The sequence below is a fragment of the Leptonotus elevatus genome, chromosome 19 (genome assembly GCF_054856555.1).
Source record: "Leptonotus elevatus isolate MCC_2025b chromosome 19, RoL_Lele_1.0, whole genome shotgun sequence".
In the NCBI taxonomy this organism is placed as follows: Eukaryota; Metazoa; Chordata; class Actinopteri; order Syngnathiformes; family Syngnathidae; genus Leptonotus; species Leptonotus elevatus.
The window spans coordinates 2,740,326-2,763,285 of NC_141257.1; the positions used below are offsets into that span (position 1 = coordinate 2,740,326).

At 41.7% G+C, this 22,960-nt stretch overlaps 3 protein-coding genes and 1 long non-coding RNA gene across 5 annotated transcripts; 1 reads left to right on the plus strand and 3 right to left on the minus strand.

The window, feature by feature from the left end:
* Window positions 1–391: 391 nt before the first annotated feature.
* On the minus strand, window positions 392–2,878 carry pithd1 (PITH (C-terminal proteasome-interacting domain of thioredoxin-like) domain containing 1). The gene is made up of 6 exons (XM_086063042.1): window positions 2,564–2,878; window positions 1,703–1,746; window positions 1,492–1,569; window positions 1,262–1,366; window positions 1,054–1,162; window positions 392–732 (listed from the first exon to the last, which is right to left on the minus strand). Exons 1-6 carry the CDS (start codon window positions 2,750–2,752, stop codon window positions 631–633), a joined length of 627 nt encoding a protein of 208 aa, XP_085919168.1. The 5' UTR covers window positions 2,753–2,878; the 3' UTR covers window positions 392–630.
* A 1,173-nt stretch (window positions 2,879–4,051) lies between these two features.
* eloa (elongin A) lies at window positions 4,052–14,199 on the minus strand. 2 transcript variants are annotated; one of them, XM_086062340.1, is made up of 12 exons: window positions 12,236–14,199; window positions 10,835–10,891; window positions 10,643–10,755; window positions 10,027–10,565; window positions 9,161–9,510; window positions 8,880–8,991; window positions 8,075–8,227; window positions 7,871–7,968; window positions 6,780–6,960; window positions 6,531–6,660; window positions 6,008–6,165; window positions 4,052–5,919 (listed from the first exon to the last, which is right to left on the minus strand). In XM_086062340.1, the coding sequence occupies exons 1-12, from the start codon at window positions 12,305–12,307 to the stop codon at window positions 5,858–5,860; spliced, it is 2,025 nt and encodes a 674-aa protein (XP_085918466.1). In that variant the 5' UTR covers window positions 12,308–14,199; the 3' UTR covers window positions 4,052–5,857. The 2 variants fall into 2 exon arrangements, with proteins under 2 accessions (XP_085918466.1, XP_085918467.1); XM_086062341.1 differs by lacking the exon at window positions 12,236–14,199 and adding an exon at window positions 11,513–11,545.
* On the plus strand, window positions 13,003–22,288 carry klhl43 (kelch-like family member 43). Its single transcript, XM_086062339.1, has 7 exons — window positions 13,003–13,335; window positions 15,047–15,461; window positions 15,554–15,702; window positions 16,933–17,279; window positions 18,472–18,771; window positions 18,851–19,026; window positions 19,799–22,288. The coding sequence occupies exons 2-7, from the start codon at window positions 15,145–15,147 to the stop codon at window positions 20,613–20,615; spliced, it is 2,106 nt and encodes a 701-aa protein (XP_085918465.1). The 5' UTR covers window positions 13,003–13,335; window positions 15,047–15,144; the 3' UTR covers window positions 20,616–22,288.
* LOC147157462 (uncharacterized) lies at window positions 16,944–22,956 on the minus strand. The gene is made up of 4 exons (XR_015091158.1): window positions 21,240–22,956; window positions 18,368–21,115; window positions 17,412–17,592; window positions 16,944–17,313 (listed from the first exon to the last, which is right to left on the minus strand). It is a non-coding gene; the product is annotated as an uncharacterized LOC147157462 (long non-coding RNA).
* Window positions 22,957–22,960: the final 4 nt, after the last annotated feature.

A 22,960-nucleotide genomic window follows, 5' to 3' on the forward strand; every position in this document is an offset into this window, starting at 1 on the left:
ATTCAAGAAAACTATATTTTAAAAAATATATATATAAAAAAATAAAAATAAGGTATTGTAATTATTTAAAAAAAATTTTTTTAATCTGTTTTGTTTAAAAAAAAAAGCCAGCAACATTTTTCAAAAACAACTTCTACCACACCACTCTTACTCAACTGCTAATTTTAAAAAATATATATATATTATTCTGTTTTTATTGTTGCACAGTGTCCTTGGAGGCCTCGTAAGGTACTTTTTTTTCTTAATAAAATAAAATACAAACTATTTGCAAGACGGTCTCATTAAAGTTATGAAATATAACCAAATATAGCTTGTTTGTAAACTAGCTCCTCTGTTTGCAGCCATATTGAGAGTGCAAGCAGTCCGTGTCATTAAAGAATTGCTCACTTGATTGTCAGTTCTCGGGATTTTATTTAAGCATATTACAAACTCTTAAGAATATTATCACCATTTCCAAAGAAACACCCGTGACGCTCGAGCGCATTTTCAAAAGGTCGTCGGATTTCAGCGTTTGCGTCACGCTCGACGAGCTTGCCAACAACACGCGGCCACAAATGCGTCATTGTTTCTGGCTTGACCGGCCTCAATGACAGCCTGCAACTCCACCTCTTCATTTTGGGATGTGACGCTTCAGGAAATAAAGTTAGTTTGCGGGATAATGCTTTCCACTTTGTGATCGGCGGGGTTTGCCGACGCCTCGTAGTTGCAGATTGTAACTTCGTGTCTGTGAGCCTTTAGAGAAAAGAAACAATAGTCAGCAGCGTTGGATGTAGAAAAAACTAGTTACTTACATGAATATATTTTTACTAATATAGTCGTCTTAAATACAAAATAAGACAAAGATTCATTCAGGCATAAAAAAAAAAACATTGGAAAAAAATCAGCTGATTAAAACATCGCAACATCAAAGCTAATTAGCGTTAGCATTGAGCTAGCGGGGCCTTTCTTGAGGTCGTTTGGATGTTTTCAAATCATTCACCAATTGATGAATCGAAAGCATTTGATAAACAACTTCTGTTTTCGCCTCAATTCCGCCATCACCGCGAGACTGACCTCAGCGTATTCTCCCCTGAGGCCGATGTAGTAGATCCGGGTGCTCTCGGCGCCAAAGTTCTTGGAGATGTGGATGGAGAGGTGCTGGACGTTGGAAAATCGGGCGATCCTGGAAGTCAAAAGGAGACAAAAAGGTCACGCTCAGCAGCAGACGCCAGCTTGTTGTGGCTGTAACGAGAGCCGCGCTGTTTCGTGAACAAAAACTCACTTGGTCGGGTATTCCAGCTGAGCGTTGGGGTCTCTGTTGAGTCTGAAAGCTTGCTCTGGTTCTCTGCCGGTGTCGTCAAAGCACATCTGAGGGATGTTCTTGTACCTGGAAGGAAAGTCTCTGTTATGCAAATTCTCTCCATAATGAAGATTTTCAGGAATCTGCCCATTAAAAACGCAAAGCCTGTAAATATATATATATGCCCTATGTCCAATTTGCGTGACACTCACAATCGTATCTCTGCCGGATGCGAGTCGTCGTCCTCTCCGGAGATGATGAGGCCTTTCAGCTTGACGCTGCCAGTAAACCTGAGAACATAAAGAAATGAAAACAAAACGGGACGCGGCGAAAAAGCAGTATCGGAAGCGTGCCGTGACGGAGAAACTGTGACGCTTGAAACTGGAGTGCGTCTCTCCGGAATGGAACTCGTGGGGAACTTACGGGATGTTGAACAAGAGCTCTTCGTCGACGTCACTCTCGACAAACTGGATGGGGAAAAATATAATGCGGGTTAATTAATACATCATGGAATATCATAAAAAATTCTAAGATGCATCCATTTTGTAGTAGTTCCTGCAAGTTTCTTATTTGTATGTATTATACTGCCCTCTGGTGGCCAAGGCAGTACACTACTAACATTGTTTTCAGTAATCGTTTGGCCTGTCAATTATTTTGTCAAATAATGGATTGATCTGTTTACGAAAACACATGTTTTGATTTATGTCCCTTTATTCCAAGACAGGCCTTTATTTCAAACTGACAGTGCAGAAAACACACAAACATGAATTATGATTAATTTGCTGTTTTTTGTCCGGAACATGTCAGAAAATAGGCAAAAATGGTGAACATTGTTTTTCTAAATAAAAGCAAATGTTTTATTTGAGTCATCACTCAGATGACCAGTCTGCTTTTATGGAGGACTACAGAAAATGCTCGAATATTTACTGTTGAGACATAGGCTGAAATTCCAAGGATTTGGGCAATTTTAAATCAAACAAGGTCTCTAAACAATGAATCAATTACCAAAATATTGATTAATCTAAATTTTACATTAAAAAACAGATTGTTTTTGAATGGCGGTAACGGATTAATGGCATTTCCATTTTTTTTCAATAGGTAAAGATGATTTGCACCACTGTAAAATAAAACACTTTTACCTTGCTAATTGTAAACGCATACTTAAAAAAAAAATAGCCTACCAAGGCATCTGACTATGCTGTTTGACTTACTTGACAATACATAACCAGTTCCCGAATACCTCACTTTGAGTTTAGCACATATCGGAGGCGTTTTGTTTATTACTTTGTCGCGGTCGTTGCGCTGGTCCCACGGCTTGAAGACCAGCTTGCCGTCGCCGTCCCTGCTCTCGTTCAGACACTGCAGCTTGTCGGCGTCGATCCGCCGATACAGTGCGTACTCGACGCCCCTCTCGGCGGGTTCATGGGCGCCCTCGCAGCCGCAGCCGTCGTGGTGGTGGTGGTGGCCGGACATGGAGGCGACAGACGCGGAGCTTTTTCGTCCCAAGCGTCCGCTAAAGATCCAGAGAGTGAGGAAGGCACAGAAGCAAGTTTCACTTTCGTGCCAAACACGCCGACGTCAAAACAACGCGAGGTTGAGATTTACTTCCGGGCTAATAGTTTCAAAATAAAGCTCACGGTTTGCCCAAAGAAACGTCTTTATTTAAAACAGGGATGCGCAAAACTTTTGATTTGTATTAATTAATTTGTAAGTTAGTAGTAATTCCTCTTCCATTTACTCTTAATTTAAGATTTTTTAAACATTTATTAACATTAACTAATTGTAATTAATTTTTATTTCACTAATACTTAGTTATTTACAATAAATTAACATTTTTTAATTAGAATGACTGGGGAAACCATTTTAATAACTCGTATTTATTTGTGGTTTAATTATAAATACCAATTATATAATAAACTAACTGTAATAATGGAATGTTTCTATTATTGACAATATCGTCTATATATATATATATACTATGTAATGAAAATAAAAATGAAGATACATTTTTATTTTCCAATTTAATATTTTCAGAAAATTACTACTTTGCTCCCTATATATATATATATATATATAATATACATATATATATATATATATATATATGTATATATATATATATATATATATATATATATGTATGTATATATATATATATATATGTGTATATATATATATGTGTGTATATATATATATATATGTATATATATGTATATATATATATGTATATATATATGTATATATATATATATATATATGTATATATAAAATATTCATATAGCACCATTCAACAACCCATAATACAAAAATGATATTGTTGGTGTAAGTGACGAGATTACTGCACTAAAAAAAAGAAAACGTTTCTGGTGATAAGTTGCGAGGAACTGGCCAAAATAAGAGACTATTTATTATAAATGTTATATTATAAATGACTCTGCTGTTGCTATTATTGACTTCCACTTCCAGTAACATGGCGAATGAATATCTCGCTAATAGTAAATGTATATTACTGGCATCTGGTAGAACTTGTACCTCCAAAATGATCACCTTTTTAGGAGTCCACAAAAAACGTCATTTTTGTTCAACCATGAACATTGCGTCGTCACTGAAAGGAAGCCATTTTTAACACTTAAGAATAGTCAGCAATTTGTGACTCACTCTTGGACTGACCAATACTATAGACGAGGTTTCCGGAAAAACACCAGCAATTTATAATGTAGCTATTTTATGTCAAACACTAACACAACAAAACATGACAACAGGGAGACACAGTTCAGAGGGGGGGAAAAAGTCAAATTTAATAATAATAATAAAAAAAAAAAAAATAATGACCATAGAACATTTATTAAAATCTAATAAAATTACAGGATTCCAATCTACTTCCTGGGGCATCTGGTCTACGTCATTAATAGTGTCATAAATACATCTCTTAAAACAAGCTCATGGTTGGATATTTTCCTCATCTTCTGGTTTGTCACAGTGAAGCAGATAAAATGGATATTTACAAACAGGACGCACGCATGGTGGACAGCAGGAAAGAAGACTTGAAAAAAAAGAGCAGCTCATTGATCCTTTTGAGTCCTCGCAAAAAAAGTCAAACACGCTGAATTGTGTTACTTCAGAGCGGTCAGTGAATGGTTTGCGACATGCACTCAATTTAAAAGACAGTCCTCATGTTTTCATCTAAAGCGGATTTATTTGGACATAAGTTATAAAAAAAACAAATGAGCCATTCCTTACTGTTTTGTTAAAACAGTGTTGGAGTGTACAGAAAGCCAGACACGACAAGAGGGGGGGGGGGGGGGGGGAGATACTTATTTGTTGTAAGACAGTCTGGCTGCAGCCCCCATTCTCGGGCCCCATATCCCTGCAGACCTCAATTGTCCACCACCGTCCGCTCAGAAATACAGTACATTGAATATTTTCAAAATAAAATAGGGGTAGCGTTTCACTTCCCAAAACCCCCCCCCCAATTCTTCTCGACCAAACGGTCATAGTCTGTCAAGACGACCGTTCACAGCACGGGTGTCAGACTCAAGGCCCGGGGACCAAATCCAGCCTGCTGCACCATTTTATGTGACCCGCATATGCAAATCATGTGTGTCAAATTCCATTTCCCTTACTAAAATCTGTGGCAACATTTAAAATTGTGTAATAAATAATACTGACATTTTGTAATTATTTTTATTTTTTTACCCATTTGACAGTGACTTAAAAAATATATGAACAAACTATTTCCCTTGTGACTTCTGATTTAAAAACTAGTAATGCATCAATTTGTTGTGTATATGTAATAATCTTTATACGGTATCATCATCATCAGCAGAGCCCTCTGAGGGAAGCTGGAACTACAAAATGAGTTTGACACCCCTGGTTTAGAATCCATAAAAAAATAGCTTGGGATGCTCATAACGCACGCCTGCTCTTGTCGACGCGTACAAAACTGTAAATAAGTTGCACCAAAGTCACACTCAGGTATTTGGATACAGATTGACATAAATAAGTATAAGAATAACAATAGTACATGAGTATAGTTCCCCCCCCCCCATGTTTTCAGAGTAGTCACTTTCTGTTTTTCCTTATACTGTGTTCATGAGCGTCTCTCGACTATTTCCAGTTCAATAAATGTACAATAAATGATGACGTTTGCGGAGAATTGGTCTGCGGGGACATGCGGTCCTCTTCCGGGTTTATAACCAGTCAGTCCCATCAACGACAAAATAATCATATTCAAAAGTCAGCAAGTGAAGGTTATACCTAATTGGTGGCCACGTTCGTATTTTGTCTTTATTCTGGAGCCACAAATGACGATTTTGTGCATACATTGTGGCAACTGTTTGTTTGTTTTTGCCCCGCGTGTCATGTCCGTGTACGTTTGTGCATTTGCTTCCTAAAAGTACCTTCTTTGTTTCCAGTTTCCACACTGCCGCCATTTAAATAGGTATTGAACAAAAGAGGCCAAATTAAATAAAAAAAAAAATCTGTCCTTTTTCTCTCCAGATTCCACAGAGTTCATTTTTTAGTCAAAAATGTGTTTTAAGGACACTGCCTTGGATTAAAAGTTTCAATTAAAAACGTTTATCGGCGGGAGAATCTGTTCTTGAAAGCTTTGATAGTTTTGGCCATCATGGGGGCGATTTCTGTTGGGGGGGGGGGGGAGAAAAAAATCAAGACAATGAGATGTTGAAGTGACTCGACGAGCAATATTTGAACAAAAACTCGACTTACTTTTGCCTTGCGGCTTTTCTCGGGAAGCGAACGCGCCCCCTAATGCTCCCGCGCTCGATGCCGACGATCGCGACGATCCGGGCGAAGGGTTGAGGAGCGACGAGGAGGATGACGACTGACTGGACTCGCCGGAGTAGTCGGTGTTGACCGGTCTTATTCTGGAAGGAGGTGGATTTTTCAGGGGGACGGATTTTCAAGCGGTGGTGATTTTACAATATGCAAGCTCGTCGAAATTCAGAGTTGGGTGCTTTGCGTGCAGTACCACTTTGTGCCACGACAGCAGTAATGAGCTCTACTGGAAGAGATGCGGTGTGATTAAGAGTGAGGAAAAAGAGGCAGAGAAGGCCTCAAACGAAGCTCTCCAAAATAAAGTAATACAAATTTTTTTTTGATTATTTGTCAAAATCATTCAACCCTAATATATATGTATACAAATTGGACCAACCAACAAGATTTTTTTTTTTCCATAAAAAAAATAACCCCAAAAGAAAAATCTCTGACATTTTCGGGATGTGTGACTGACTTGATGGGCGTGGCGGCGGCTGTGGAGGCTGCCGAAGAACCGTTGATGGTCCCAAACTTTTCTTGCCGGCGGCGGACATCTCGAGGCGGCTTGGCCACAGAGTTGACAAACGCCATCTTGACTTGCCGCTCTGCCAAACAACGGCCTTGCGTTATAATAAGTGAATTTAAACCATGGAAGAGAATTCTCTTACAGATGTCTGAATTCTCTCGCTCTACAAAAACAAAAAAAAAAAATTGGAGAAAACACCTTTGGGCTTGTTGGCGTGCGCCATGCTGATGTTTTGCGTGAGCCGGCGCAGGCGCGCCTCCCGCTCGTCGTGCAGCCGCAGGTACATCTCCCGCCAGGACTCGTACTCCTGCGGCGTCTCCCGCTTGAAGTCGCGTTGACAGTGGCGCATCCACAGCTCATTAGAGTCCTCCGTGAACCACTGACGAAAAACACGCAACGCCCTGAACGTTAACTATCTGCACTTTTTCTCATGCCGCCTAAATATCATTGGCTTTACGGAGTAAAATAAATAAAGGCTGATTTTTTTAAAAATTCTGGGGCTGGAATGGATTAATTGCATTTTTATTCCTTTCACTGTATAATGCAAATGCTTAATTTGACTAATAATTATTTTAAATGTACACTCATTTTGTTTTTTGTATTATTTACAACTACTATATTAACTCTTGTCATTAATTGAATGAATTTAACATGAATAAAAACATTTAAATTTTGTTCAAGGCCACGTTTGACTTAAAGAAAGTTAACAAGTGTATGTAGAATTTGTTTAACAAATTAATTTTAAAACAATCTCATGTTTAATGTGTTATTTATAATCATTTGACAATTAATAAATTATTTAATTTTAAAATATCTCCAATGCATATATTTGACTATTGAATATGTAAAAAAATATTTTTTTATTTATGATAAATACATTAACCAATTATTAATGGGATAAATAAAACAGTGCTTCTCTATTTTTTTTTTTATATCGTCCCCTGACCGCCAACTTTCCGCCACGACAATAAATATTATCATTTGTGTATAAAATTGTTAAAAGTACACCTCTGCAGAAGTTAATAATACTCTTTGTGCACTCTCTGAAAACGAGGGTGACACTGCCACCTACTGCAGTGGATGTGCAATGACACTTTATTCTAGTGAGGCAAAAATAAATTTAAAAAATCCCTGAGGTCACACGTCTATATAAGATGTGGGATAAATGAATACCAAAAAAAAAAAAACACATTTTAATGAACCAAATTCCGGAAAAATGCATGCAACAAATAATCCAAAAGTATTCATCTCCATCTGTGCGTGTGCGTGCGTGTGTGTGTGTGTGTGACCTGATTGCTCTGCTCGATGCGGAACAGCTGCTCCGGCGTGCAGCGCTCTAACACCGGCCCCAGGATCTCAAAGGGGACACCTCCCACCTCATCGATGGCTGAAAGCGTGCCAAAAAAAGACCATACCATAGGGTTAGGGTTCGGGTTCGGGTTCGGGTTCGGGTTAGGACCGTGAGCCATATAGACAAACAGCACAAGACTCACAGTCAATGTTGTTTTGCAGCACGCGGATGCACTGCTCGTACAGCGTCATCATCCGCGGCAGGTAGGCGGTCTTGGATCCCGAGTAAACCACCATCTTGGAGTTGAAGCGCTTGCCCGTGAAGCCGGCGTCCTCTTCGTCGTTGAACACGGGACCTGCGGCGGAAAGGGTTGTCATTGATTGGGATTGTTTTTTTTAGAGATATAATTTCGTTTGGACTTTTGTTTTTCAATTCATTTAGTTTTAATTTGTTTTTAAAGCAGCTCATTTTAGTTGTAGCATTATTATTTATTTATTTTTTTGAGGCCACTAAGTATTATGTAATAAAAACGTTTTCTTCTGGATAGACATAAAGCATCCATCCATCCATCCATCCATCCATTTTCTGTACCGCTTGTCCTCACAAGGGTCGCGGGGGTTGCTGGAGCCTATCCCAGCTGGCTTCGGGCAGTAGGCGGGGTACACCCTGAACTGGTTGCCAGCCAATCGCAGGGCACACAGAGACGAACAACCATACTCACAATCGCGCCTATGGACAATTTGGAGTGTCCAATTCACCTGCCATGCATGTTTTTGGAATGTGGGAGGAAACCGGAGTACCCGGAGAAAAGCCACGCAAGCACGGGGAGAACATGCAAACTCCACCCAGGAAGGCCGAAGCCCGGACTCGATCTCACAACCTTTGCACTGGGAGGCGGACGTGCTAACCAGTCAGCCACCGTGCCGCCCAGACATAAAGCAATACAAGAATAAAAACATTTAACCCCTGCCACATGCGTCAAACCCACGTTGGAACGCACGAGTTACCTTTCCGCCTCTGCGGGGACAGCGGCGTGATGTCGATGGAGGGAAGAGGTCTGTAATCGGGCTGGATGGCCGGCAGGGGGATTTCGGGAAGTGACGGCACGGCCTCCACCACCTGCACGGACGGAGACGCGCAGACAAAACGCGGACAATGTCACTATAGCTATACAGTATCGATATTTGATACAACCGTTCAATTTGAGTTTTTTTTATTCGTTATCATGAACTCAAATAACCTTGCTTGGGACTCGCTTGAAACTTCAAGGTAGCGACTCCTTACTTACCCTTTTGCGTTTTTCCGTCACGGTCGAAGATGAGCCTGAACGAGACCTCTTTGTGCTCTGGACGCCGTTTGCTTTGCTCCCTCCTTTGGAGGACGAGGACGAGGAGGCGGCGGCGGCGGCGGCGGGCTGAGCGTCGCGACGAGAGGACGTCGGCTTTGTCGTACTGGCGGCCGAGGAGGAGCGAGAAGGGCGAGCGTGCGAGGACGCGGTTGCCGGCGTGGGCTTTTTCTTCTTCTTGAGGGAAGACGTCGGCGCGTCGTAGGTGAGGAAGGACTCGAAGGACATGGTGGGCGTCTCAAAGTCGTCGTCCTCCTCGCTGGCAGGCGGGTCCTTCTGCGCCGGCGGTCGCCCTGGGGCAACGGAATCCAAATATATATTTATTTATATATATATATATATAATTGATTTAGGCAATCGACTAAATGAACTCATTCACTGCCATTGATGCTATAGACGTCAACATTTAAACTGGGCTGGCAGTGAATCATTTGTAAAATAAATAAATAATGAATTACATGCAAGCCAATCAATTTTGCATTGAATAACTACAAATTGCAATTTCTATAGAAAGCACTGAATTCAAAGTGAAATGCTGTGGAAATAATCGAATTGTCCAAACACTGAAAATTGTTGGAATGGTTTGAATCTGTCAAGAAATGTGGAAGGAGGATATGAGAAATATCTCTTAAATTTGGGAATTTCATTGTGAAAAGTGCGGAATGATGGGAAATTATTGGAATGTGGAAACTAGTTCTCTAAATGTTCTGTATGAGCTGAAAATTTTGAATCCAATTTTTTTGTTGAATATTTGTTCACTTGAACATTTTTTTCTTGGACGAAAATTGGGAAACAGATTAAAATCTCACCTTCATCCGCTCCCTTCCTGCTCCCTTCCGACTTCCTGCTGTGCTTGGCGGACTTTGCGGGCGAGCTTCGTTCCCTGTCGGCGTTGCGCTTCTTCCCGTCGCCGCGGCTCGTGGGCACGTGGCGCGGCCGCGTCTCGCCGTCATTGCCGCGGTCCGAGTGGTCGCCGTGATGGTGGTGATGGGGGTTCTTGTCAGTTTTGCTGGGCTTGCTGTGTTTGCGGGGAAGCTGCGGCAGACGGGGAGGTGGAGGGGGAGGGCTGGGCTCGGGTTCAGGCTCGGGGCTGGGCTCGGGTTCGGGCTCGGGGCTGTCGTACTTGTCGGACTGGTCGCTCCCAGGCTGCGGGGGGCTGTATTGCTGGCGCTGGGGCGGCGAGGGGGAGTAGTTGGTACGATAGCCTCGCATTTCTTCCTCCTCCTCTTCTTCTTCTTCTTCTTCTTCTTCTTCGGCATAAGTATGCTCCTCTTCCTCGGGGGAGGGTTCACGCTGGCGTCGAGAATGTGACCGCGGTGCTTCTTTCACGTGACTGTTGCTGCTTCGACTGTCGATGAATGCAAATATATCAAATAAAAATAAAAAAGACAATTTTTTGCGGGGAGTTCTTCCATTCTTACGTACCCGTCAACCGACTGCGGGACGAGTTTCTTCCACTTGGCCACCAGGTTTCTTGCCACCTCTGCAGCTGCTTCATGTTTCCGGAAGGAGTTCACAGTCTTTCCCACTCCAGTTTCCTGGCAAAGACCAAATGTTGCTAAAAATCCAACGTGAGATGAACACATGAGACGAACACACGAGGATGGCCATGCTCACCACCAGGATGTCGACAGTCATCGGCAGCTCGCTGAGTCTTTTGAGCGTCTTGAGGAGCTGATACAACAAACGACACAGAAGAGCATCAACTTGCTGGTTTGCAGATGATCAGCTGCTTTTAACTATAATCGTTTTAATAAAAACGTAATTAACAGCAACATGTGTAAAGAATCAGACATGCACTCAATTTTCACATGACGTCTTTGTGGTTGCAACCTAGCCTCCTTTACAGATTTAAAAACCGGATTGTGACATAAGTAGAACTCATTTCCCTCTTTTTGGTTATTGTTACTGTGTTACTTTGCTGCTAGGAAACATGTCTGGTCTGTTTTGGCAAAACAAACACACGTCTGCATTAACAAAGGGAATGTCATATTTTTATTTTTAATTTGTTTTCCGCTTTACAGGATCAAACATAACCGGACCAAATTGAAGTCGACGTCATGAGTTTGTGCACGTTCACACCCGGAATGGTATTTTTTTTTTAATGTCACCGTATGTTAGCTGCTTGGCTAGCGGCTAAAAAGGCCTACAATGGTCCACGCTGGTCCCACAATCAAATAAAACGACTCGAGTTGTTTTTTCTCCTGAATGAAAGACGCATGTGTGTGACCGTAAGAGTCGTTCTGTTCGAGTCATTTGCGGGTTTTCAAAATTTCAATAAGCAAAGTTTAAAACCTCTTTCATATATCGTGACGTCTCTCACAACGCGTTCAAATGCCGTCGGAAATTAAGGAACTCTATCAGCCAGTCAACAAAAGCACCTGAGTGTTGACGTTGTATATGGACGAGAATTTAGAAAAAAATAGCTTAAATATAAAATACATAAAAATCAGACAAAATTAGTCTCATTATGTAGTCATACATAGTCCATCCAATATTGTAAGATACGGGATGTTAATAAACAAAATGATATGTGGCAGTAGTACACTACAAAAACACCTGAAATTTGTTATTTTCACTTAAAACATGCCTTGATTCGGATACAGTATGCATATATATGGACAATTTGAAGATTTAACAATTTTAAAATATTAAAATTAGACAAAAGGTGTCATTTTAAGTCACCATTAGGAAAGCAATTAAACAGTTGTTTAAATTGAATGAAAACATAAGACTGCCTTAGAACTGAAGCTGAATGAATAAAATAACGTTTAATTAAATGCTTATAATGGTTTAATACGTAATGCATTTTAAGAATAGAGCACAGGGTGCCATCACAACAAGGGCCGATTATCCCGATGTCAATGAACGCATCGCTTCAGACCCTACGCTACTCTGCGGGACCTGCCAAGGCCTCCGCTACGTTTGGGGTTCGAGTGACAAACGGCTTCGGGGTGGGAAAAGGCCGCCGTTAAACAATCCACTTAACACTTTGCTCAACATCCGCACATTTGTTACCTTTCGCGGCTCCGGGCTCTCCATGAGCCGGGACTGAAGTCTGTCCACTGTTTCCAGCAGCTCCTCCGCCATGTTAACTGCTGGCAAATACTGTCTCCGGAAGCGACTTCATCTCAACTGCAGCGGGGAAGTTTCCGCTACCTCAACGCGAGGTTTCATACAGAAATATGAAATTGTTCATATTAAAAAATCTAAATTAAAGGCAGTGGAATACTGGAATATATACTGTGCCAAAAAACGGGGCGCAATAGTAAACATTTTCATGGAAACCGGAAGTAGGTCACACAGCTGCGTCTTCACCTGTTTACGTCAGCAAGCGTGTCAATTTTTTTCTTTTATTTGTATATATTTACTTGATTAAAATATGACTCAAGATTTTAGAAGATAATTTAATAATGTAATAGTATAATTGTCGCAAAAAGAAAACAATATATATACAGGATTCAAATGGGACGTGTAAAAAAAAAAATCTAATAGTTTTCAATATTACTGAACTGCGACGAACATGTAATCGCATAGTTTATTTTTCGGACAGAGAGGCTTTTTATTTTATTTCCGTTAAATGTCAACTTTATTTTGATTACCTTCACCAGTAACATGTCCGGCCACTTGGGGGCACCAGAGATACGTCAATGAGGCACAATTTTTATTTGAAGCAAAAAAGGTCGAAATTCAGCAGAAAGGAAATCAGTGATGAATTTCACTTTATGCTTGAATTTTTTTTCCCCTAACAAACATGGTAACTTTCATTTTGAACACTCAAATCACTCAAGCCCGAAGGCTCTGGGTGTTGGGCCTACCAAGAGGGCCTCTTATGGGTTATTTCTGGCAGGGTGGCTGCCGTGGGTGCCTCTATTTGGACATGGAGGTGGTTTGATGCGCTCTCGAGGAGGCAGTGCTATCCGGGCGCATGTGTTGAGGGGGTTGAAGCCTACGTCACAAGTATAGTTTGGACCCTGCGATATGGACCAACACATACAGACACAACACAGCACCTTGGTTGAGTGACAGGGGGACAGAACGGTGAGGAAAAAGTGAGAACATCAACAAAGCAACAAGAAGGGAAAAGGGTGAAGGGTCCGAGCAGGCAGGAAAGGAAGGTAAACTGACTCTTATTTTCGTTTAATAGATTTAAATCGTGCAGCAGTAGGCCTACGTATTTCTGAAAAACAAACCAAGGTTGTTGTTTTTTTTCTAGTTGCATGCAAAATGCCATAGACGGGCAAACAAATAGTATAAAATAATACGCATGCATTCTTTATCCCTTGCAAAAAAATTACTATTATCGCAGCCTACTGAGTCAATTAAGTGCTACAGTTCTTAAAAAAATAAATGCAAATGTGTTGTACTATATAGTTGAATGCAACTTGAGCAGTGATTCTTTTATATGGTACGAGTACTACACTTTGTGTTTGACCTTTTTAGCCCTCAACAAGTTTTATATGGTACAAATCCAACTTAAATCCATAAAAAAACATTTTCTTTTAAAAGTTATCGCCAAACGTAATCCGACACAATCAAAGCCAAGTTGGTTAGCATTGGTTAGCTAAATAGAGAAAGCTAATTTTAGCATGCTATCTGCAGTATAACAGTAAGATTTTAATAGAGTGTTAAGCTAAAGTTAGCTACGTTTAAAACAGTCCGACGCCATCTAAGAAAAGTTAGCTTGTAGTTCAGCTAATCTGACAAAGCTAACTTAAACATATTATTAGCTATGTAACAATAACATAAACCTTTTTGTTTTCGTATCTAGAGTGTTAAATTAAAGTTATATTTAAAACACAGTCAGATAAGGAAATGTAGCCTTACTGTTGAAAAGAGGAAAAAACGTTACATTTGCGTCTTATCGGCTAATTAATATAGATTGTTATGATAGCTACATTTAAAACAGTATTATCCACTATATACAATAAGATAAAGAAAACACACATTTTTTCAGGTACATTGGTATTTTTCATTGATCTTGTGGCAATAGGCTATATGACATAGGTAGGGTGACCATATTTCCACCCCCCCCCCCAAAAAAAAAAGAAAAAAAAGAGGACACTTGCCTCAGCCTTGAAATTGTGCTACTAGTCGCAGTTACACAGTGTACTTCAGCTCCTATTAGTCACGCAATGCAAACCGGACATTTTCACAAATTTATAAAAAATAAAAACAGATGCCCAAACAGGACGTAAAAAAAATGTCCTGTCCTCCCAAAAGAAGACGTTTGGTCACCCGAGACATAGGCATACATAATTATGCTATTGTTAGGCTAAGACGATACTGTACATGACCTACTCCCTTTGCAAAGTTACCATTTCAGAGTTAAAAAGATAGCCATTATACATGTGGCTTTATTTATTTTTGCTTCCTTCCAAGCGTAATGGCTGACATAAACAAAGTCGCAGTGTGCCAAGACTTTCCAATGATATCAGCGCAAATGTGAACATGATCCAATCCGCTCCGGGGAGCGCACTATGAGCTCACTAGCCCCCATGCTGCCCCTCGAGTTGGGGGTGTCATTTGAAATAGCTCTGCTCAGAGGACAAGACGGGACGGGGCGGGTCGGGACGAGGCGGGGCAGGACGGCAGCTGTTGGCCGTGTCTTTTTTTGTGACGTTGAGTTAAGCGACCAATCAGCTGCCACGGGACTGATTCAGGGGGATGGAAATAATGTCAGACGCTTGAAAATATCCGGGCCAAGGCCGGAGCGGGACGCAGCTGGTGTCATTCCACCCTAATTACTGTATGGAGAGCTGTGCAGAGTGTATAAAAAAATAAATAAAAAAAATGACATCACTAATGCAAAATTTTCATGTTTTGTAGGTGCTGTGTGTTGTGTCCAAAAGTTTGAAAAGGAAGAAATATTGGTTGAGGATAAGACAGAAAGCTCTTATTCTCGTTAGCGAGCAACAGGAAGTGCGATGGCTCCAAAGAAGAAGGCCCTACGCCCGAAAAAAGCCTCGACGGACGCCCTCCCCCAGGTGGTGGCGGAGAAGGCCCCGCCGACCCTGAAGGTGGAGCGCCGTGGCGACGGCGTGGTGGTGGTGGTAGAAAGCGCCGTCAAGAAGATCGAGCAGATGGCGGCGTTGGACATCGCCCAACTCAACAGCCTCAACCTGCCCCTGCCGCCGCCCATTCTCAAACCCGGAGAGCGCGGCCTGGGACTGGGCAGCGAGCTCACGCGCCCGCTGCACGGCAACGCCATGCTGGAGGAGCTCAGCAAGATGCGTCAGGAGAAGTGATTTTGCAGGATTAGAATTGTGATATGATGACAATAAAGTGTTGTTGTTTTTGATGTCACCGAAATAAACTGGTGACGTTCCTCATTAGGTTCCTGACCGATCTGGAGTTGAGCTGCAAGACCAAATCCTTCGACGTCCACAAGCTTGTGATCTCGTCCGTCAGTCAGTACTTCAGGGAGATCCTGGCTAAAGATCCTGACATGAAGCGTCTGGAGCTGCCCTCCCTCTCGCCCCTTGGTAGGATCGACGCCGCACCCAAAATGGCCGACAACTTGTCATTTTTGTTACTGGAACTTACAGGAGCGTATTGGATTTACTTGAAGAAAAAATATAACTCCTGTTTTTCTGACCTGGGGGGGGGGGCTTTTTTGGGGGGGTTCTCTCCAATTTTTTTCCCAGATTTTTTTTTCAATTAAAAAAAGATTACTCAGAAAAACAGAAGGAAAAAAAAACTGTGGACCCCCCCCCCCCCCCCCCCACCCCGTTTTTGGAATCTTTTTTTATGAGAGAAAAAAATATTCTGAAAAACTGAAGAGGAAAAAAATACACCAAAAACAAAGCGCCCCCCCCCCAAATAGTCAGAAAAACTGTTTTTTTTTTCTATTTTCAAGTGAATGCAATACGCTTTTGCAGGAACTAAAAGTGTTGACGTTCCCTAACAGTTTTGGTAACTGCACTACCTATCTAATCCAGTGAGTGGCGCTGCTAAGAGACCCAGCCATTCTTTTCCTCCATTTTCTAACACAAACTTTGGAACACAGAAGTGGACACGTACACAAAGAGTGAAATAGAAAGTGGTATTTTATCCTCACATGATTAAAAATTTTGGAGAGAGATAGAAAAAAAAAAGTGTCAATTTCTGCCATGGAAAAATTGGACTGTGGCTTCTTAACAAATATGCCTATATTCTCCTAAAATTTAGTTTAATTTTGCAAAGAATTTTTACTTTATTCTCATACGATTACAATTTTCATTAATAAAATGGGAAAAAAAGACAGATTTCCATCTAAAAAAAAATTAAAATTTTTGTAGGATAGCCTTTTTTTCCCTTGGAATTTTTTTTTTTAATTTAGGACTATTGTGAATCATTTTCTGCTGAAAAAATACATCTCAAAGTCTCAAATTATAACTTTTTAATAAACATAACTAACTAGATAAATGAAACTGTAATAAAGTAACATAATTGTTAAAGAAAAAAAAGTGAGGAAAAGTCTACTAGAACATCCGAACTTGATGTGGTTTTAAGCAAGGGCACTTAAAATGGCGGCAGGTGTGCGCTGATCCCCATTAAACACGAGTTTAATTGACTACTAAAGTATTTACTGTAACTTGCTCTTGGCCTCATTACTCATACCTGCAAACCAGGTATTTGAACAGGGGGTGTGTAGACTTTTTCTATCTGCTGGCTGCCATTCTAATATGTTGATGGTGTATATGCCCAACCCCCCCCCCCCCCCCCCCCGCCAGGTCTCGCCAACGTGATCACGTTCGCCTACCTGGGCCGCGTGCACATGTCCCTGTACACCATCGGCTGCACGGTGTCGGCGGCGTCCACGCTGCAGATCCCGCAGCTGCTGAAGATGTGCACCGACTTCCTGCTGGCCGAGCTCAACGTGCAGACGTGCGTGTACGTGTGGAACATCGCCGCCGCCTACGGCCTGCCCACCGTCTGCGACGCCGCCCGCCGCTTCGTGCTGGACAACTTTGTGCAGTTCGCCGACACGCCGCTGTTCACGCAGCTCACGCTGGAGCAGATCTGCGCTTTCCTGCAGGACGACTCGCTGGCGCTGCCCTCCGAGGTCGTCGCCTTCCAGGTACGCTTTCCACACCTCCGAGTACAGTATTTATCTGGGGGGGGGGGGGGGGGGGGGGGACTTTTTCAGCGCACATTTTTAGAGAAACTAAAATATAGACTAAGGAAAGCATCATTATGTGAAGGGACTCACGTGATTGTCACCTTGTCACAATAGAACGTGACTCGCTCGAGCGGAGACCATCCCCGATGCCAAACAATCCTAAATCCATCCGGGGCTCTAATGGGGGAGGAATTTCCCCACGTCTATTTTCATCCAAGTGTAAAATCAGAAGTGAGAGCAGCTGCAGTTCTGGCGTGTGACACCCGACCACCTTCAAACAAAATCAAACAGCTGAAGAAGAGAGACATACTGCAATATTAACACCACCAACAGGGGGCGCCCGAGTCCACGCATTCCAAGTACAATACAAAAATATGATATACAAAATAAGAATGACTTTTTTTTTCCATAAAAAAATTGGACTGTTATCAGAATATTTCGTCCTTTTTTTCCTTGCCAACAAATATGCCTATATTCTCCCAAAATAAAGTTAAATTTTGAGAATAATTTTTACTTTATTCTCATACGATTATGATTTTCATTTATTAAAAAAATAAAATAAATACTTATTGTCTTCCTTTAAGGTAAAGTAAACTTTTCTTCCAAAAAAAAAATTACTATTTTTGTAGGACTTTTCCCCCCACATATTCTAAGTACAATACACAAACCTAACAACACAATAACTTTTACCTTGAGAATAGCGGTCTAAATTAAATCAAGAATAAAAAAAATCATTGTACAAAAATTTGAAAAGAAACATTAAATTTAAGTCAATGATTTATGAGACTAAAGTTGCATTTTTTTTTATAATACATACATTCAGATTTTTCAAGGGGAAAAAAAGGTTGTAATAAATGGGGGGGATTACGATTTAAGGGCCATCTAGAAATATTTGACAATGGCCCTACTGGGAAATTGCAATTGCAATCTTATGAAAATAAACGTTTTTTTTTAAATTAAAAAAAATATCACAATACAAGACAAAATAAAAATGTTAAGAATTTTTAGAAAATAAAAATAAGCTCAGATAACCAATCACTCCTCACCTGTTTTGTGGCTTTGGTCATGTGACATTTGTCGGCTGAGACCTTTCAGCACTGTGATGTCATTTTCAGTAAAAATGACGCCACGTGATTTTACGTTTTCCCAGCTGGCCATGAAGTGGCTGGACTTCGAGGAGTCCCGTCAGCCGCACGCCGCGGCGCTGCTGTCTCACGTGCGTCTGGAGACCATCCCGGCGGGCGAGCTGGTGAGCCAGATCCAGACGGTGCCCCGCATGATGCAGGACCCGCAGTGCCACCGCCTGCTGGTGGAGGCCATGAACTACCACCTGCTGCCCTGCCAGCAAAACGCCCTGCAGTCCCGCCGCACCCAGGTCCGAGCCAGCCATCACGCCCTGATCGCCGTCGGCGGGCGGCCGTCCCTCACCGAACGCGCCCTGAGCCGCGAGGTGCGTCCTAGCGAAACATCCCATTTCGCCTCAAATTGAAATCCCGCCTTGACCTTTAACCCCGCTCAATGTCCTCCAGGTGCTGTGGCGGGAGCCCCGCGATGGAGGCGCCGCCTGGCGTCACCTCACGCAGCTGCCGGCAAAGAGCTTTAACCAGTGCGTGGCGGTCATGGACGGCTTCCTTTACGTAGCGGGCGGCGAAGACCAGAACGACGCCCGCAACCAGGCCAAGCACGCCGTCAGCACTCTAAGCAGGTCACATATCACCATGAAAAAAGACACGCGCAATACTTACGCAACTTTTTGGGTTATTTGTATAAAATAATTGTTTCATTGGATATGTAAAGCACATTTTCTTTTAATAGGATGTTGAATCTTTTTTAAACAATACTTCCTCAAAAAGGAATATTCATGTTATATTTATTTTTTTGATTTTTTATTATAAGTTTGTTTGTTATGATTATACTTAACTATCGGCATACACATTTCAGCCCAAAAATGTTTTCATTGTCAAAACATTTTGAATTTTCTAAAAAAAAATAAAAAACACCTATTTGGGGACCGCCAACGCAAAAAAATAAAATGGTTGTATTCTGTATACGGCAGTGAGACAAAAAAAAATCCTTTAAAAAATTGTCATATTATTGTATTTTATTCTAAAAAAAAACAATTCTTCGTGATATTTATTTTTGTCATAAATGTAATGTTTTTATAATATTTTGGATATAAATTTTTAGTTTATTCTTGTATTATTGTCATCTTCTAAGTTACTTAAAGTTTTTGTAATTTATTATTTTTTCCGCATTAATTTGTGTGATTCTCGTAATATTGCAATTTATTTTTATTTTTGTGTATTCTTGTATTTTTTAAATTTTTCTCGGAATATTGCTATTCTTTTAATAAAGTATACAACTTGGTTCTTCTAATATTGCAAAAAAATTATATTTAACAAATGAGGTTCAAATTTGCAAGAACGATGGTAAGCTGCAATATAAAATAACATGTTTTTGTTTTGCCTTGCACGCAGATACGACCCTCGTTTCAACACGTGGCTCCACCTGGCCAACATGCGTCAACGCCGCACGCACTTCTCGCTGTCGGCCAGCGGGGGGCGCCTGTTCGCCACGGGCGGCCGTAACGTGGAAGGCCTGCTGGCCACAGTGGAGAGCTACCTGCCCTCGGCCAACGCCTGGCAGATGCGCGCCCCCATGGAGGTGCCGCGCTGCTGCCACTCCAGCGCCACCCTTCCGTCGGGCGACATCCTGGTGACGGGCGGCTACGTCAACTGCGCCTACACGCGCGCCGTGGCCTGCTACAGCGTGGAGGGCGACGCCTGGACCGACAAGCCCGCCATGGAGATGCCCCGCGGCTGGCACTGCTCCGCCACGCTGGGCGGCAAGGTGTACGTGGTGGGCGGCAGCCAGCTGGGGCCCGGCGGGGAGCGGGTGGACGTCCTGGCCGTGGAGGTCTTTTCCCCCGAGGGCGACGGGTCATGGGGCCGCGCCGCCCCGCTCCCGCTCGGGGTGAGCACGGCCGGCCTGTCCGCCCTGGGGCCCGACAAGCTGTACCTCACCGGAGGCTGGAACGAGGCGGAGAAGCGCTACAAGGCCGCCGTCCAGACCTACGACCCGGCTACGGACAGCTGGGCCCGCGCCGAGGACCTGCCTGAACCCACGGTGGGGGTGTCGTGCTGCGCGCTGGCCCTGCCGCCGCGGCAGGCGCCGCGCCGCCCGCAGCACCGCAACACGCCGGCTCACGAGGAGCCGCAGCAGCAGCCGACCGGGAAGAACCGGAGCCGGGAGAGCAGCATGCCGCCGCCGCCGCCGCAAAGCGTGACGGCGTGAAGGGAACATCGACAGAGGGCAACCGGGCCAGCATCTCTGCTCAACTTGATATTCATCAGAAATCAGCACGCAAAACTATTTGGAACGGAATTAAGTGCCCAAAATTCAGTAATTACGAAGTAAAATTAGGCTGGCATTGAAGTGCAGTAAAAAAAAAAAAAAAAAAAAAAAAGGTTAGAGTAAAATCTGAAAGAAATACAAACAAGAAACGAGCCACTGAGAACTAGCGTGAGCTAAACTATTGTTGACATTTTTCAGGAGAGGATTGAAAGTTTTCTAACAGAAATTAAATCTCGCAGAGTTATATTTTTCTGACTTGTGGCAAAGATTACCACTTTTGGATGCTTGATTTCAATACGTCAGATTTCCGTATTTGCCAAATATAATGATTTTGGACCTGGATCGTTTTTGCTTGCACTTTTACCTTCAACTGCGGGTGCTGTGGAATCCTCTTCAGTTTCATGGGTAGGACCCCGGTCAGCGTCACCCGGGACGGTTGCCTGAAAGAAACCACAATGAGAAAAAGTCGAGTGCAATAGCGGGCTAAAATGAACAACCTTCCGCCAATTCACTTCTCGTGACATAATAAGATACAAATGGTACCCAAGCTGAAGCGCTACTTACTTTGTGAAATCTTGAGGCGGCCATCTTGGAAATGGGGTTTGGCCCAGTGTCACACAGATGAATCGGAAAAAGTGCCAAGTGACGTCATGGTCCGCTCCCTATGGGGCAAAATTGGAACTAAAACTTGAATTAGATAAGTATTCATCTGAAAAGGTTTGCCTTTTCTTAAAAACAAAAAAAAATCAGCTCAACGACAAAAGTTGGCCCACTCGCTTTCTCAGCCACTGAAACTATGGTAAACAATACAAATCTGAAAAAGAATGTGCAATAGAAATAACAAGATTTAATTGGGGTTTAACGCCAAATCTTAATCATAATAGAATACAATACACAGTACAAAAGTACACAATAATGCAATTATGAAGTAAAAATCGTTTTTAAAATCCAAATCAGAATGGAAATAAAATGCAATAAACTGAATTAAGGTCAATCTTAAAAAATATGAATGAAATCAAGTGCAGTAAACTAGAATCATTAGATTGGTGCAATTTTGATCTGAAAGTAAACAAAATTTAATTTGGTTCAGGCTACTTTCAAAGTCATAAAATGCACTCAAACTTTGATTACATTTGGATTAAGTATCACAATCTCAAATTAAAGATTTAAGATTGAAGGTCAATCAAAAAGTCAAATTAGTTAAACCCAAAAATATAGCAAATAAAACCCGAAATAAAATAATTATACTACATTAACAAATATTAGCGTTAGTTAATGGTCAGAATCCAAAAGCTAAATTAAGACGATTATAGTCCATTTACTGTAAATCAAAATTTGACAATAGTGAAGTGCTATGAAAGCTACATGACAATAATCTATAAAAGGCAATGCCAGTAATGGCTTAAGCATTTATCATAACCAACAAGCAATAAAACAAAAATGTTGTGGTAATTGCTCATTTGAACTTTTCAGTTTGTCCCACGAAAACAATTCAATGATGGCCAAGTTTAACATGAAACACAAATACAGTCGATTAGCAAGTGCACATATCATTGATTAAGACTCATTTAGTTACAAATGTTTAATTTCAGTATCTAAATTGTAAAAACAAAGAGCGTTTGTTTTTTTTAAATGATGAAGTAAGGAGGAGCACTTGCACGTTCCGGCACGTTCTCAAGAGGGATGAAAACGAGAAATATTTTGGAGATGGAATCTCCCTCAAGCAAGGAAGCGGAAAGCTGAAGCGAGGACGACGAAAAGACGAAACGGGAAGAAGAGTTGGAAGCGGTGAGAACGACTCGCAATCGGCCAACGACAAGAAAATCACTTTTGTCCTTGCGCCTTGTGAGTTTAGGAGCCATTAAGGGAGAAGAATCAGGAAAGAAAAACAAATACATGTAATAGTTTGTACGTGATCGACGGCATCACAGCAAACGACATTTGAAAGGGAAAAGCTCATGTATTATTTAAGATGTCCTAAGAGAGAGGAAGAATGAAGTCACGTCAAGTAAAATAACTTCAACATTTGTTAAATACGGTGAACCAGTGAGACTAACGTGTTAAGATCAGTAAAAAGGAAAAAAACTAAAAAAAAGGTGAATCCATCCTCCTTGTATATGATGACATGTCATGTTTTTGGGTTTCACTGAATAAAAACCAAACTGAACAAAACTGGCCTCCCTCACTAGAGCATGCTGGGAAATGAAGTTCTTCATATTTATTACTATCAATTTTTAAAAGAAATAGAAAACGGACTAAATTCGGACACATAGCTTAACCAATCT